The sequence below is a fragment of the Kogia breviceps genome, chromosome 12 (genome assembly GCF_026419965.1).
Source record: "Kogia breviceps isolate mKogBre1 chromosome 12, mKogBre1 haplotype 1, whole genome shotgun sequence".
NCBI classification, from domain to species: Eukaryota; Metazoa; Chordata; class Mammalia; order Artiodactyla; family Physeteridae; genus Kogia; species Kogia breviceps.
This window is the reverse complement of record NC_081321.1, coordinates 79,558,446-79,574,020: the sequence shown is the minus strand read 5'-3', so window position 1 is coordinate 79,574,020 and position 15,575 is coordinate 79,558,446. Positions and strand designations below refer to the sequence as shown.

At 39.1% G+C, this 15,575-nt stretch overlaps 1 protein-coding gene across 2 annotated transcripts in view; it reads right to left on the bottom strand.

The window, feature by feature from the left end:
• Window positions 1-15,575, bottom strand: part of CFAP54 (cilia and flagella associated protein 54) — a 281,143-nt gene that overhangs the window by 111,594 nt on the left and 153,974 nt on the right. Inside the window, exons 41-46 of one of the 2 annotated variants that reach the window (XM_059082492.2) lie at window positions 14,950-15,144; window positions 12,999-13,086; window positions 12,492-12,701; window positions 9,254-9,320; window positions 7,311-7,493; window positions 4,585-4,671 (exon numbers count right to left, since the gene is read on the bottom strand). In XM_059082492.2, coding sequence (XP_058938475.1) covers window positions 4,585-4,671; window positions 7,311-7,493; window positions 9,254-9,320; window positions 12,492-12,701; window positions 12,999-13,086; window positions 14,950-15,144 — 830 coding nt within the window. The remainder of the gene's footprint in view (window positions 1-4,584; window positions 4,672-7,310; window positions 7,494-9,253; window positions 9,321-12,491; window positions 12,702-12,998; window positions 13,087-14,949; window positions 15,145-15,575) is intronic. The other variant, XM_059082493.2, reaches the window with a different exon arrangement.

Genomic DNA, 15,575 nt, shown 5'->3' with positions numbered 1-15,575 from the left:
GTAGAGATGCATGTGTCTGTGTGTAAGCCAGTTCACATGTGCAGGGGACCAAGAAGCTAGTAAATCACATCAAGCGACTTTTCAAAACAATGGCCGTTCACGAGATGTGGCTTACTTTATCAGACGCAAACACATTTTAAAAACTAGGATATAGACACAGAAGAGTTTTAAAAAACTGAATTCATCCTTTTGTTCCCATGATCAAGTATGGTTTAAAAGAAAGACAAAACAAAGACACTCCTGATGTCTCTAACACTCTGAGGAATGTCAAACAAACCAGGAGATGAATTCCACAATGCATCAACTGTTCATTTTCTTATCCACAATGAATGGACACCGTCGATTTTACAGACATGTATTTTAACAACATTAGTCAGTTGGTAACTATATATTGTACATGGCTAATTTTGAATATAATCCAGCAAGACTTTCAGTTAGGAAATTACAAGAAGAAATCAAATCATCAAATGCATGCATTCATTCAGCATGTATATTGAGCTCCTCTTCTGCACCAAGCCCTCTTGGAGGTTACCTCCATTGGGATATACGGTTAGCTCAATTTAAGTGATACATGAAGATATTTACAGTATGAAAAGAGATAAAAGGTACTGACAAAATACTATTTTTGAAACTGTGGTTAGGAGGGACTTCTCTGAGGAGAAAACCTTCAAGAGAAGATTTGGGAATGATATGATGGAGGGAGACGTGAAAACTGCTGAGGGGACCTTGACTACAAAGGTCACGTGGTGGCAGAAGCAATCTTGGGGTCTTGGTGTGTTCAGGGGACAGCCTGTGTGGCAGGAACTTAGGGAGAGAGGAGAAGAGGGTTGGGACGTAGGTGCGAATGGTGGCCTGTGGTGGAGACTTGACCAGAGTGGAGACTTGGGATTTGATTCTCTGCATGATAAGTGATTGGAGACTTTTGAACAGGGCAGGGCCTGTACCTTAGTCTGTTTTGAAAACATCTAGCGACTTTACAGAGAACAGAGATGGGTAAATTGTGGAAGCAGGGAGTGAAGTACAAACTTGGATGAAGATGATATACATCTAAAACACAGAAAAAGAAAATCCAATTTATCCTCAACATTATACTCATCTTACTCTCTCTTTTCCTTTAACTACTATCTTAGGAATCTCAAGAGCGTACCAATTTTAAGGAAATAAAAAGAAGGTAAGTTAGAAGGAAACAGGATGTGACAATAACATAAAAATAAAACATAAGAAGTCAGGAGAATATTTTTAATGATGAAGAGAAAACAGCTTGTCTATTGAGTTGCATACTTTGGCTCTTGCCTAAGACACCTTGGGCTCTAATCTCCCTGGTGCCATATAATATCAAAGTAGGCATTAGGGAGTCATTGGAGCTCTTTGCCTCTTGGAGGAAACATTTCCCCGTATCTGTGTAAGGTCTGTTTCCTCTGGGCTTGACTGTGAGATTGCTGTACATGGACCACCTGTTTAGGCCACCTCTGGTTCAGTTCATCAAACCAGTCTGACCATATGAAAAAGCCGTGGTGGTAATAAGGGACATGTATTTTCAGAAACAATGAACACTGTGAACGCAAACAAGCCAGATGGGAAAAAGAACCGCTTATAAATCAACCCTTCAGTCATACAGATACAGAACCATCAGTACCCTTCCCAGGAATGCCAGATATGTTGAGAGTAATAAATCTTTGAGGATGTGGGCAGTTCTAAAGTGAAGCCAGACCAGTTGATCATAAAGAGGTCTTAAAGCTTCCCCTGGAAGACACTAGTGCAACTGTAGAGACTTAACAGTGTGATCTACTGCTGTTTGATTTGTCAGAAAGCATCACTGTCTGCTATTTCCTGATTACGACTTTTCTCTCTTCCCACTCACTGACCCCAGTTTAGTTCGGGAAGGTCAGGCAAACTCTGCCTATGGGGGCTATCATTCCTTCCTCTGTATGATGCATTAATGGCCCATTTTCGGTGCTTCTGCCAACACCCTAGTTTCCTTTCCAGTCCTACTATGCTGATAAGATCCTACTCCCATCTCACTCTGTTCCTGACACGCCTACCAGATACATCTGATCACGTCCTTCTCCTGATCAGAACTGTGTCATGAATTCCCCCTCCCAACGCAAGGCTACAGAAGACAGTCCATTGTTCTTCACTGGCTTTTCAGGTACTCTAGTACAAAAACAGTTGCCAAGTGCTAACAATCAATACAAAACAGTCATTTAATCAAAAACTTTGCTCCAGCTTCTTTCAGTGCCTCTCTGGACTGCCTTCTGACATGCTACTAGTTGTCACTGCAACCCTTCCACGCTTCTTGCCTCCTGTGACATCGGAATAAAACTGTCACCCAATTCTGACACCACAACCTCCTCCTTTCTCTCACTGCTCAGCCTCCATATTACATCTCAGCTTGGAATTCAAGACTAGGCCCCTGGTCTCCTCCACATCACGGCCCTCTGGTGTCCTCATGTCATCTACTTCAAACTGCCTGCTCAAGACCGCCACTCCCGTCTAACCCAACCACCTCTGCCCCCTAAACAAGTCAATACTTCCTCACCTCTACACCTTTCACACTACTGTCTGCTGAGCATGTTCCCTTCTTCCCCTCTCCTACTCAGTTAGTTCTATTTTTTTCAAGCTGAAATCTTATCTACTTGGTTAAAACCTAGAGACCCAGAGCCATTTTTCCCTCTTTCAAACTCCTGGAAATAGTGTTCATCACACTCATTTGGAAATGATCAAGTGGGAGGTACACACATTATTCTCTTGTGTGTATGTGCCATCTCTCTTCCCTATTTTCACTTCTTTACAAAAGCAAAGACCATGGGTTACATTTCTTTGATTAGAGTTACTAACACGGTGCCTTCATATAGGAGATACTTGATAAATGTTGTTTCAAAGATAAAGCAATAAACATTTACCAAGTATCTTCTTGGTGAGTTCCCACCAAACACCAAGGAGAGTGTGGACAGTAGGCACTTGATATATGTCTAAAGATTTTAAATCCAATTCAACAATTAATTACTGAATATCATGTATATAAATTTATTACTCAAGACACTATAGGGAACCAAAAGATGCATAAGATACAGGCCTTAGCCTCGGGAATTTTGCAGTCTTGAAGAGAGCACTGTTTTAAAAACAGAGAAAAGTTGTATGCACCTTTTTAAAAACTGTTATTAGAATTCCAAAGCCAGAGAACTGTTAAGAGTTCAGTAACTCAGAAAGGGTGAACCAGAATTCATGGCCGATTACAAATTATTTACTCCCAGGTTAAAATGTATTATCTTAAGAGCATCACAATTCCTGTTAGGGAAGGTGTTATCTTTATTTAGAAATAGAATGCAATGGACAATTTGGGTCTGAAAACAAGGCCCACAGGCAGGGTCTTGATGGAGAGAGCAGTTCAAAGGGAAGTCTTATTTTCCCTTATTAGAAAATGTGAAGGATCAGGGAAGAAGGGTATTTCCAAAAAAGGAGAAGGAGGGCTAAGCTAGGGGAGTGTGGGAGCCCACTCACCCACAATTGCAAGAGCCAACCAGGCACATCTTGTCGAAGCCCCACGTTCGGTAACGCCCAGTTGGTAGGCTGAAGCCAGCTGCAGTGGGAGTATTTATACCATGGAAATTGCAAACGTTACAAATCAAAGCTTTTTTTTAGAGTGAGTTGTGAAATATTTACCAGCACACGGCTGACAAAGCCATGGGATAGGAGGAAAAGAGTGGGATAATGGCCAAGAAATATTTTAAACTCAGAGATGCTAAATATTCTATTTTAAGTTCCTGGTTTTGCCTCAACTAAAATTTCCTTATGTTCCCAATTTTCAGTAAAGTCCAATATAGAAATAAAGACCTTGGGTGGATGTAGTGTGTGTGTTCACGTGTAAGTGTGTGTGTGTGTGTGTGTGTGTGTGTGTGTGTGTGTGTGTGTGTGTGTAAAATATGGAATAGGGTTGAATTCCGTATTAGAGATGAAGAAGTGCAGAACAGGGAGCAAATCTGCTGGATCCATGTACAAAACAAATTCAACGATAGTGGGGGCCTGCGACCATGGGTGATCGGGAAAGGGGGCAGAGAAAACAAGATGCTTGACGTTCCCCATTCCACACGGGGTTCAAGCCAACTGCACATGAATCTTGAAGGCAGAGAGCCTCCTGACCTCTGGGTTACAGAATTAATTGTAATTTAGTGCCTGTGCACTCTATCACCTCAACTGTCTGTGCAATAAAAAAAAAACCCTCCTGTATACCATGATATACATAAAGATCCTTAGCAAAAAAACTCCCAGAAACTTCAGAAAATGACTCATTAGTCTCCGTGAGGAAACCAATCTTTCAGAAATGGTGATTTCTAGGCTGAATGAGCCTTGTTACCAGGGGTAGCTGTTCCTCACTTTACTGTGGCCCAAGAATAAAATGATCTAATAAGCCTTTCTACATGGCTCTTTCTCATACTTTATTAAAATGTTGGGAAAGTTTTTTTTTAATATCAGTACAACACCATATATTATTATCAGCTTATGATGATCATAATAAAAAGTAATTCATGACAATATCTTTAAGAGTTCAAGAATATCAAATGTCTTAAAAAGCTTGAAACATACCTTGAGGATTCTTGCTTCTAGATTTCTGACTAGGTCTTGGCAAATTCCAGAAACAAAATATTGGTACAATGCAAGAAGAGGCAGAATCTACCAACAGAAAAACACTCTTTGTTTTGAAACGTATTTTATCAAGTTAATAACCTAATAATACAACTTAGCCAAATACTGATGTAAGAGATGTTATGCAAAATTGTGATTAATTGTTCCATATTAGAAGACTGTGCTGTTTGGTATAAGTGAAATGATCTGCCTAACATATGTTTCATGTTTTATCAGAATTTTTTTTTTTTTTTTTTTTTTTTCTGTAGTACGCGGGCCTCTCACTGTTGTGGCCTCTCCCATTGCGGAGCACAGGCTCCGGACGCACAGGCCCAGCGGCCATGGCTCACGGGCCCAGCCGCTCCGCGGCATGTGGGATCCTCCCGGACCGGGGCACGAACCCGTGTCCCCTGCATCGGCAGGCGGACTCTCAACCACTGCGCAACCAGGGAAGCCCTTTATCAGAATTTTAAAGTGCTATCAGTGACTTAACAGTTCCAAGTAGATGCTACTCGATACCCAAAACCTAGGTTTCACATTTCCTTAAGCATGGAAAAATAAAAATCCAGTTAATCGTCTTCCTTGAAAAAAAATTATTTCAACATATACATAATGAATTACTGAGGCCTGTGGAAACATTCTAGCAAATGAGCTATCAAATAAATGCAAAATTTAAAGCAAAGGAACTCACATCCATGTCCCCTAATAGCTTCTACTTATTCGTCTCAATATCAACTATTTGTCTTCAACTGGAACATCTCCATGATCAAAAAACATTTACAACAGGCCTGTTAAATGTCAGACACTGTTGAATGAGAAAAAAAATCTAAGTCCTTGCCTTCATAGAGCATATATTCTACTGATTAAAACACAAGCTTACTCTTCATATAACATTTTTATTTTCCTAAAATTAACCCCAAAGTTCAAGTCTTCTTGAAGTCCCATGGATATATGTGAAAGCTTACAGACTATCAGTTTTTCAATTGACCAAACCAGTATCCAGTTAAAGGCAGGTGTTGAGGGACAGTTTTGCCTAGACTTCTGAACAGCTCCTGATCTCAACTTAAAACTGAAGCTCAGTCCCTACAGCTGGGTCCTGCTCCATCAAAGGCAGATGGAGCAAGAAGGGGGACTGGGATCCTTATTATTTAGCAAACTATTTCCCATGATCTCACAGCAATGGGTCCCCTAGCAAATTTTATATGTTACAGCCGTCTCCTTAGCCACTGGGCTTCTTCTGGAGGGTAGTGTAATAGAAAACGGAAACTGTTTACATCTTGCAAGTTTAGCTAAGGAATCTCATTGTCGGTCAACTGGCGGCTGCTAACAGCAACAGCTTTTAAAAAAGACTAAAACTGGTCGTAAATGATTTCAAACTTAACACAATACATTTTTCTACAATGATGCTCTACAAACATAACACAGTACTTTTTCCTGTAATTAATGCAGCACAAAACGAGTTGGCTATTACCTTTGAGACTTTCTTTTCTTTAGTGACAAATAAAAACATACCATTTTATTGCTGCCAATTGCTCAATTATTCAGAAAAAATGTTCTCAATTTCTGAAGCTTCAGAGAAAAAAGTCTCATTTCTTTCCCAGGGCAGGGATATGTATTATATATGAATATGACTAGGCGGCTTAAGGTTACCCAGGGGATAAAACTATTTTCTAAATCCAGAAATGAACCCCCTTAACAAGAGAGGAGCACCATTTTGTTATTTTTTTCTAATAAACAATTTTTTTACCAAATCTGCCAAGTGTTAAAAGCATGTATCAACCTCTTCACTTTAACACATGACATTATAATTTAACAACTAATATCAGGGGGCAGTAAATCTTTTCAATATAAGGAGAGAGTGAATTTACAACAAGAGAAAACAATATATGAGAAAAAAGAAAGTAAGTATGAAAATTATAGAGGAAAGGGAAAGAAGCAGAAAAAGAGAAAGAACATATATTAACAAGCAAACACAGGGGGAAAAGAGATACAGAGGTAGAGGAAATAGCACAGAGGAAGAAAAAAGGACAAATAAGATAAAGGAGGAAAATATAAAATAACCAACAGAACACCCTAATTTATGTTTAAAATGCAGTCAACTTCAAATTTATGAGATACATACTGTGGCTTATTTCCCTAAAGGAAAAGAGAGTTGTATTTGGGTTTTTTTTTTTAATTTCCTAGGATAATAAGAAGTGTCTGTCTTTAATTTCACAGTTAGAATCTGTTTTTCACTTAGATGTGCCCTTAACACAGAAAAGACAAGACACAAAGATAAATTTATCTCAAGAAATACTCCCAGAGTTTCAAAATTGATATGACCTGCATGACTTAATGCAGTGAAGTTATAAGTGCACTAGATTCCTGTGTTTCAGACCAATGCAACATTCTGAAAAGACATTTCACCAAATGTCTTTTTAAAAAATGTAAAATAATAGAGTAAAACAAGAGAACAGTATCAAATAGGCATGGCTACTGTACCCAAAAGGCAATGCAAACAGTGATGTCAAAGAAAGACTATTAATTAATATATTTCATTCTGAAGTACAGATTTGAATCCCGAAAATAGAGTTTAAAAGTTAAATAAGAACTGACCAAAAGAACATTAGTAAAACTTGAAAAGTATAAGGTAAGTGGGGTAAGATACCACAGTGAATTAAGATTTGTCGATTTTACAAATCACTTACTATTAGATTTTGCTTAGCAAAGTGCAGTTCGCGGATTACGTAATACAGACTTGCAATTACAGAGCAGATGTCAGCCCGGTATCTGTCCGAGAAGAGCTCAATGCCGGGAAGAAGCTGAGTGATTTCATACTGAGCATAGCAACGTTCAGCTTTAGGGTGTGAAAGTGTGGTTCTAAGCAAACCCTGTAAATGAAAAAGGTGAAATGAAGAACTGGAACTTGCATCCGCAACAACGAGAGAGAAAGATAAGTATGTGTATTACTTCCCAAAGTGCTTTGCATATGCCTGGCACACTGTATCCTGTAATAAATGATACTTTTCAATATCCTCATGACTATAGGTTCCAAATGCTTTTACCACTCAAGATGGGCCTTTTAAATTCCATGGTAGTTGAATAATTATCATTTTAAGAAGAAATTATTATATTATCATTTGTTGAGGGTCAATTTTGTGTTGGGCACTCTTGGTCAATTCTTTGTAAATATTATCTCATTTAATCCTCACTTAACCTACCCCTAGAAGGAAGGACTATTATCTCACAAGTGACATAACTGAGGCTTAAACATTTAACTTCTCTGAGGTCACACAGCTAATGATGGCAAAAAGAAGATTCAAAGTCATGTCTATGTAACTCAAAAATCTATGTTCTTTCCACTATACCAACCTATAAGTAGATGAAAGAAAAACGTATTTCAGAAGTCTAAATCAAGCAGAGGTAATTTTGAATTTTTATTGAATTAAGTAAAAAGTTGATTTGTTTAATTGACCAACATTTCTTAGGTAATTTATATGACCAACGTTGTACCAGACGTTCAGAAACAAGCTAAATACACAAAATCAAATTGTACATTTAGGAGTGCTTCTTGCGTTATCTTAAACAATTAACATTTCTTGATGACAAATGCATCATAAAGTTATTTTAATGTATATATCTGGAACGAATTCTAATCAGATTGCTCATTAAACTTATGATATCTAGTCTAAAATATTACACAGTTGTTTAATTTTTAGTTTTACAAATTTTCTTTAAAATCATAAAAAGAAAGAACAGGTTTTAAAAATAAATCTCCCAGCCAATTTTAAGTGTCATATTACAAAGAAATGATGTCCACGTTTAAGCAAAAAATAACTTATTTCTAAAACATAAACAGCATTATCTTCAGGAATGAGAACTATCAGAAGAAAGTAAAGGATGCAAAAGAAGGGATCCAATGGGGATTATCATTCCCTTTGCATCCTTGCCTCTTCCACCTTCTCCCTTTGAAGCACAGGCCAGAAGTGTATGGAACATAAGAACATTGAAAACTCTGGCCATATGCTCAGAGAAGCTTTTCTCAAAGATCTTATCCATCCAGATTTCATAAGCTATTAAACTTCTTAGAACAAGGGTGTCCCATCCTTCAAAGTAAACAGAACCTTCAGGAGATTGCAGAGGCCCCTGGCTATGTTCCCAAATCTTAGAATGTCTTGTATTTCAGATAAAAGCTCCTTTCTTCTTCAGTAAAGTCAAACCCAAATCCTAAGAACTGCAGACACGCTACTTATATAGTCTTCAACTTATTTTTTGCTTTCATTATATGGTATATTTTACATCATGCAATTGAGCAAAACTTTATTTAGAGATGAGGCAACTTAAGGCAACCCTTTAGACTCAGTCAAACTCGCTTCACTGCTCATTAGTAACATGACATTACGAACGACAGGAGACTCAGTTTCCGTATCTGTAAAACTCCTCCTTCTGTAGCGAAAATGAAAAAAGTGACTGCTGAATATTATGCCATAGGGGTTCAGCCATCGAAGGACAGACGGGCTTATGATATTTAATCAAGGTTCATGCTATTTCGCTACGTGCAAGTTTTATGAATATGCTAAACCACTGTTTTTTTTTTTTTTCACTGACTGCATGGTCTGGCTACTGTAGAAAGGTATACAGGAAGCGTTACCTGAAAGAGTAACCCGGACAAAAGGCAACAGTTAGTTCTCTTTTCAACGTCCAATGTCTGAATAAATCTATAAGTATAAGAAAAAAAATACCTTCATAGACAATGTTCCAAGACTATTTTTATATAAATACATCTCTAATACTCATAGATTTTCCAAAATTAAAATAGTCTTTGTGATTTTAAAAGTGCTACATACTCATATAAGATTTAGGACATAGAAAGACAGAAAAAAATAAAATGAAAAGTCACCTATAATCCTACCACCTAAACATGATTACTGGTAACATTTTGGCCACTTTCCTTCTAGATTTTCTTCTACATACAATAATACACATGCACACTCACAGTAAGACTAAAATTATGCAATACATATTATTTTATAAACAAATTTTCTATTCTTGGACATAATGAGTTACATCATTATTTCACAGATTTTAATATTTTTATCATATGCATGTACCATAATATTAAAATATTCATCTCCATTTTGGTTTTTTCCAACGCTGAAATAAACATTGTTGTACCTACATTTCTGAGCACTTGTCCTATTAATTCCACTGGATAAAGCCCTAGAAGTGGAATTTGGGGGAAGGAGGTGCACAATTTTAAAGGTTTTGATGAGTAAAATTTAAAAATTTCCTCCCATAGATTTAAACAATGTGTTTCCTCACCAGCGGTACATTATGGATCCATCAATGACATTAAGTCTTTCCACCAAAGATTAAGGTAATATCTCTGTGTTTACTACTGTCTCATTTTATGTCCCTTAGTAGAGTTTGAGTTTTCTTTACATGGGTCTTGAAACTCAAATTTGCAACTGTAAACCACATTACCTTCTTCTAAATCTTATTTCAATAACACCAGTGGGCTTCACTATATTAATAACTTCGTCAGTCTGAGTTCAGCTTCTCTATGTGGTGCTTTACCTTCTGAACAGTGTGGGGAGAAGTTTCTTCTCCTCAAGGAGTCCCCAAGAACATCCAAAGCCCCTGTAGTATCACAGAGCCTGTGGAAGTCAGACTTCCAGCTGGGTAACCAGGAAATGACTTTCTGTTGATTGAAAACCGCTAAGTAAAAACTTCAGAGGCTCAGAGAAGCTGAGGTGTCCTCTGGCAGGAATGCTATAGCTGTTCTTTTCAAGCTGGGAACCTTCCTCAGCTTTTCTATTCTTTGCTGCCAAGCTCTACTAACTTATAAACTCAAACTGGCGTGGGGACCGTGTGTGTGTGTGTGTGTGTGTGTGTAAGGAACAGTTCCGTTCCAGGAGTGGTAACAAAAAAAAAAAAAAAAAACTTGACAGAGTTTTTAAAACATCTTTAAATGTTTGATTTTTTTTTTTTTTTTTTTTTTTTTTTTTTTTTTTTTTGCGGTATGCAGGCCTCTCACTGTTGTGGCCTCTCCCGTTGTGGAGCACAGGCTCCGGACGCACAGGCCTAGCGGCCATGGCTCACGGGCTTAGTTGCTCCGCGGCATGTGGGATCTTCCCGGACCAGGGCACGAACTCGTGTCTCCTGCATCGGCAGGCGGATTCTCAACCACTGCGCCACCAGGGAAGCCCTAAATGTTTGATATTTTTAAAGTGGTAATTCCATACTTCCCCTGTCCAAATGCTAATTTTCTGAAAACTGTGTGATTATTATCTAGGACAAGTTATTATTTTTAAAAATTTTCTCTATAGCTCAAAATACTTTGCAGATTTTTGCCTACCACGCCCTAAAATGTAACTAGAGAGGTAAAGGAAACCTGTACCTCTACTCTCTTCATACTTCTTAAATTTCTCACATTAATCAAATATTTAAGATATCTGTGAGTGCTAACTAGGTATACGGCATTGTGATAGACTTTCCCATATGTTACATGTGGCAGGTGGAATAATGGCCCCCCCCCAAAGAAATCAACGTCCTAATCCCCCAAACCTATGCATATGTTGCTCCACGTGGCAAAAAACAAACAAACAAACAAAACCCCCAAACCAAAAAACTTTGCAGATGTGATTAAATTAAGGGCCTTGAGATAGGGAAGTTATCTGAATTACTGGGTTCAATGGAATCACAATGATCCTTAGAAGAGCAAGGCAGGAGGGTCAGAGTCAGAGAAGATGTGAGGACCGAAACAGAGCTCAGAGAGAAAGAGAGAGAAAGATGACAGGCTCTTGGCCCTGAAGACAGAAGATGGAGCCATGAGCTGAGGAATGCAGGAGGCCTCTAGAAGCTGGAACATGCAAGAACAGATCGTCCCCTAGAGCCTCCGGAGGGAGCTCAGCCCTACCAACACATTGAATTTAGGACTTCTGCCCTCCATAACTGTAAGACAATGAATTTGTATTGTTTTAGGGCACTAAATTTGTGGTAATTTGTTATACCACTAATAGGAAACTAATACAGTCTGTGTTATGGGCTAAATTATGTGACCCACTGCACCCCCGAAATTCGTATGTTGAAGTCCTAACCCCTAGTGCCTCAGAAGGTGAGTATACTTAGAAATAGGTCTTTAAAGAGGCAATCATGTTCAAATGAGGTCGTTAGGGTGGGCCCTAACCCCATATGACTGATGGCCTTATAAGAAGAGGAGATTAGGACACAGACATGCACAGAGGGAAGACCACGTGAGGACAGAGTGAGAAGACGGCCACCTACAAGCAGGGAGAGAGGACTCAGAAGAAACCAGCCCTGTCAACACCTTGATCTCGGATGTCAAGCCTCCAGACTTGTGAGACAATAAATTGCTCACAGATTGGTAGTCTGTTGCTAGTTCGTACTAGCAAACTAATACAGTATGTCATGTAATTGCTGTCACCACAGTTTACAGATGAGAACAACTGAGGCTCGGGCAGGATGAGTAACTTGCTGGAGGCCCTAAAGTGTGGCCCTCGTCAGCCTGCCTCTACGCCGTTATTCTTTCCTTCTCAAATGCCAACTGTTCGTCCACTCGTTCACTCATTCAGCAAGTAGTTACTGAATGCCATCGCCATGCCAGGCACTCGGGATACGCCGGTGAACAGAACAAAGACCTATGCCTGCGTGGTTCCCACACTCCAGGTGTGGCAGGTGTTAACAGAAAGAGGAGATGGCCATCAACAAGAAACAGCAAAGTAAGTAAACTGTGTAAGCCTGTCTGGTATGGACATAGCTGCCCGAGAACCCAGTGTGCGTGAGGTGTGACACCCTACATGGCACGGGTGGGCAGCCCCCAACGGAGGCGACAGCTACTACACAGACCACTCCATCGTCACACTCACTGTGCTATCTTCGCTGATATCACCGCTCCTTGCAAACATCCCCAAATGCCAACTTTTGACAGAAACTCCTCACTGTAGTCTTTGGAAGCTGGAGGTGAACAGCTGTCAGTGGCATCGGTGAGTGAGCTGCCATACTCCTTCCACGTATGGAGCACGTCTTGTTTTCTGAATATGTCATCAAGAGCTTGACTCCAACATTTAAAAGCAGCCCTAAAACAGAAATGGGAGCACGCAGCAGCATGGTCTCTGAGATCCGTGTTATTAATTCTATCTTCCAAAAGGGAAAGCAAATGCACTGAAGAGACATTTTCATTAAAATGTTAGAGAACGGATCTATACCATTTATTGCTCATAACCATTTCTCTCAGGTAGCATCTGATGAATAAAATGCAGCAATGGAATATTATCAACAGACTAAAATTCAGGAAAGGCAGTATTTTTCACAATAGTTAAACATTTTTTCAGCTGAACAAAGTTTCCCTTGTTTTACTGACTCCTAAAAACTACCTTTTCTTTTGTGCGAAGACAAGAAGACTTCCGAGTTCATGCAATGCCTGAACGGTAAGACTTCTTTCATTGCTGGTTTGAAGAACATCTGTATTTTTAATCAAGTGAAAGAACAAATGTCAGTCCCTGGAAAATATTTCCTGTATATTTGCAAGAATATTTTAAATTGCCTTATACCTTAACAGTGTAGATAAGCAAACTTCAAGCTAATAGAGCCTTTAAATGTCACACGATATGGGTAGAGAAAGAGAGCAAACGATGTTCTATTTTAATGTCATGGAGTGGGAGATAGGGTCAAAGAGGTGGGAAACGTGGAGAAAGTACAGTAAGAGTCGGGCAGGTTGAGATGGTGAAGGAGAAAAATCCAGAAAAAGTGTGCAAGGCAGAAAGGGCTGGGTATATATATGGCAATGTGTGTGGCCAGAATACGCTTTTTGGGGAGGGTGAAGAAGCGGGTAGTGGTAAGATTACGGAGGCATCTGAGTGCCGCATGGAGAAATGTGGACACTATTCTACAGCACATGGGAAGTGATGAACAGTTTGTTTTTGATCAGGGATGTGACAAGAGCACAGGGCTCTGGATTCTTCCTTTACCCAAATGCAAAAAAGCACATCTTGAATAGTACGTGAATTTGTTGTTTTCTGATGAATACATGCATTCCAGGATGTGTAGCCAGAAAACCCAACTAACATGGCAATGGTTTCTAATGAGGGCAGCAATGTCCCCTAGAGGGTATTTTAGAAATTTGAGAAGGGTTTTGTTAATTGTCACAATGGGGCATCTGCTAGTATTTCCTAGGTAAGGACCTGACACTTGATGGCCTGCCATGCACAGAACCTTCCCCCACAGTGAGGAAAAAGGTGAGAAACCTATTTATAATTATTTGAGTCTAACATCTAACTTCATTTCATAGAAAGGGTATGTTTGCGTATGTTCAAAATGCTCTGAGTTTTCCAGACATGCAACCACTGTAATATTTTGTTTTGTCCAGAATGGCCTAGATTTGCCATTTTAGAACATCATGTCACCAAAATTAGCAATGTTGATAGTACTTGAGTTACCAATACAATACACCTCTATCAGTCTGCATTCGTAGCTGTCACATTCATGTGTATCTTGTATACTTTACATACTATATGTGAGCATCTGATTGCTTCTCTATACCTCTACTGCCTAAGCTCTTACATACTAACAAATAGATTCTTTTACTATAAAGTTATTTCATTTTATTTACCCTTCATTTTATATTTAGAGCTTCATATTGATTTGTTAAAATAACGTGCATAGGAAGAATAAAGGGGGAGTTACAAAATGTCTGTTATAAAAAAAAGGGGGGACGATGGGTCTACAACATGGGCTGAATTTATACTGCTGAATTTGTAGAAAAACCAAATCAAGTGGAGAGACAAGGAAAATGGAATCAGCTGGGGCAGAGCAAAAGCACATAACAGTGGCCATATCTCGACAAATGGTTCACAGATTCAGTTAAGGTGGGATGGATGGGATAGTGCCTAGAATCTCACAGTGGTAACAGCCAATCTGGGAAAGTGGGTGACGGGAGGGGCTGGAAGCCGCTTGTCTTGACGCTGCTCTGTCACCGTCCACAAGGGTGTGATGAATAGATTCTACGTTCAAGCTCTTTCATCCTACTTCTACAGATAACATTTCAGTTACGGTCTAGCACAGGGAACTATATTCAATATCTTGTAATAACCTATAATGGAAAACAATCTGAAAAAATATATAGATATAGATATATAACTGAATCACTTTTCTGTACAGCCGAAACTACCACAATATTACAAATCAACTATACATCGATTAAAAAATAATAATAATAAATAAATTTTAAAAATCATTTTAAAAAGATAACATTTCAAGACCAAATGCAATCTCAACATTAATGTGGCAGATCATATTGAAAATGAACACATAATGAAGAAATCTTACTAATAGTTTCATAATAAGAAGAAATTACGAGTCCAAGTTGTGAGGAGGGAAGTTTGCTTTTCTCCACTGAGCTCAAAACTTGGAAGTGCTCCTGAGAAAGGTCAGGGGGTGTTGGCATGTGCATCTCTTCTGTCCCCAGGCAAAACTCCACCTTTCCGGTAGTGAATTTTAAATTGTTCATTCCTCCTTTGTCTCCTAAATTCATGAAAACAATTTAAAAGAAACTTAAAAATGGAGAAAGAAGGGAAGTTGACGAGGAGGAAAAAAGGAGAAGTGGAAAAGGAGAAGGAAGGAAGGGTTTTGTACAGAGCTGAGACTCATTTGCAGCTCGAAGGACACTATTTCCTTAAACTCCGTAAGAGCCCAGGTGTGTGTTGTGCTCTACACTCATGTTACCTCATAAGGAACGGCACAGAGGGGCAGTTTGCCAGAAAGTAAATATTGAGATAATGCTTTGCTCCTCACGGGGACTGGGAGAGGTTGCACAGGTTTTGAGTTTGCCTTTTTAAAAAGAGTTTCCAACAGTAAGATGTTAGTTTGCCTCTGGGGCAGAGACCTCTGGGATAGAAGCAGTGCAGAGGTACTTCTGACCTGAGGGGAGAAAAAAAATGGGAAAGAATCTGTCT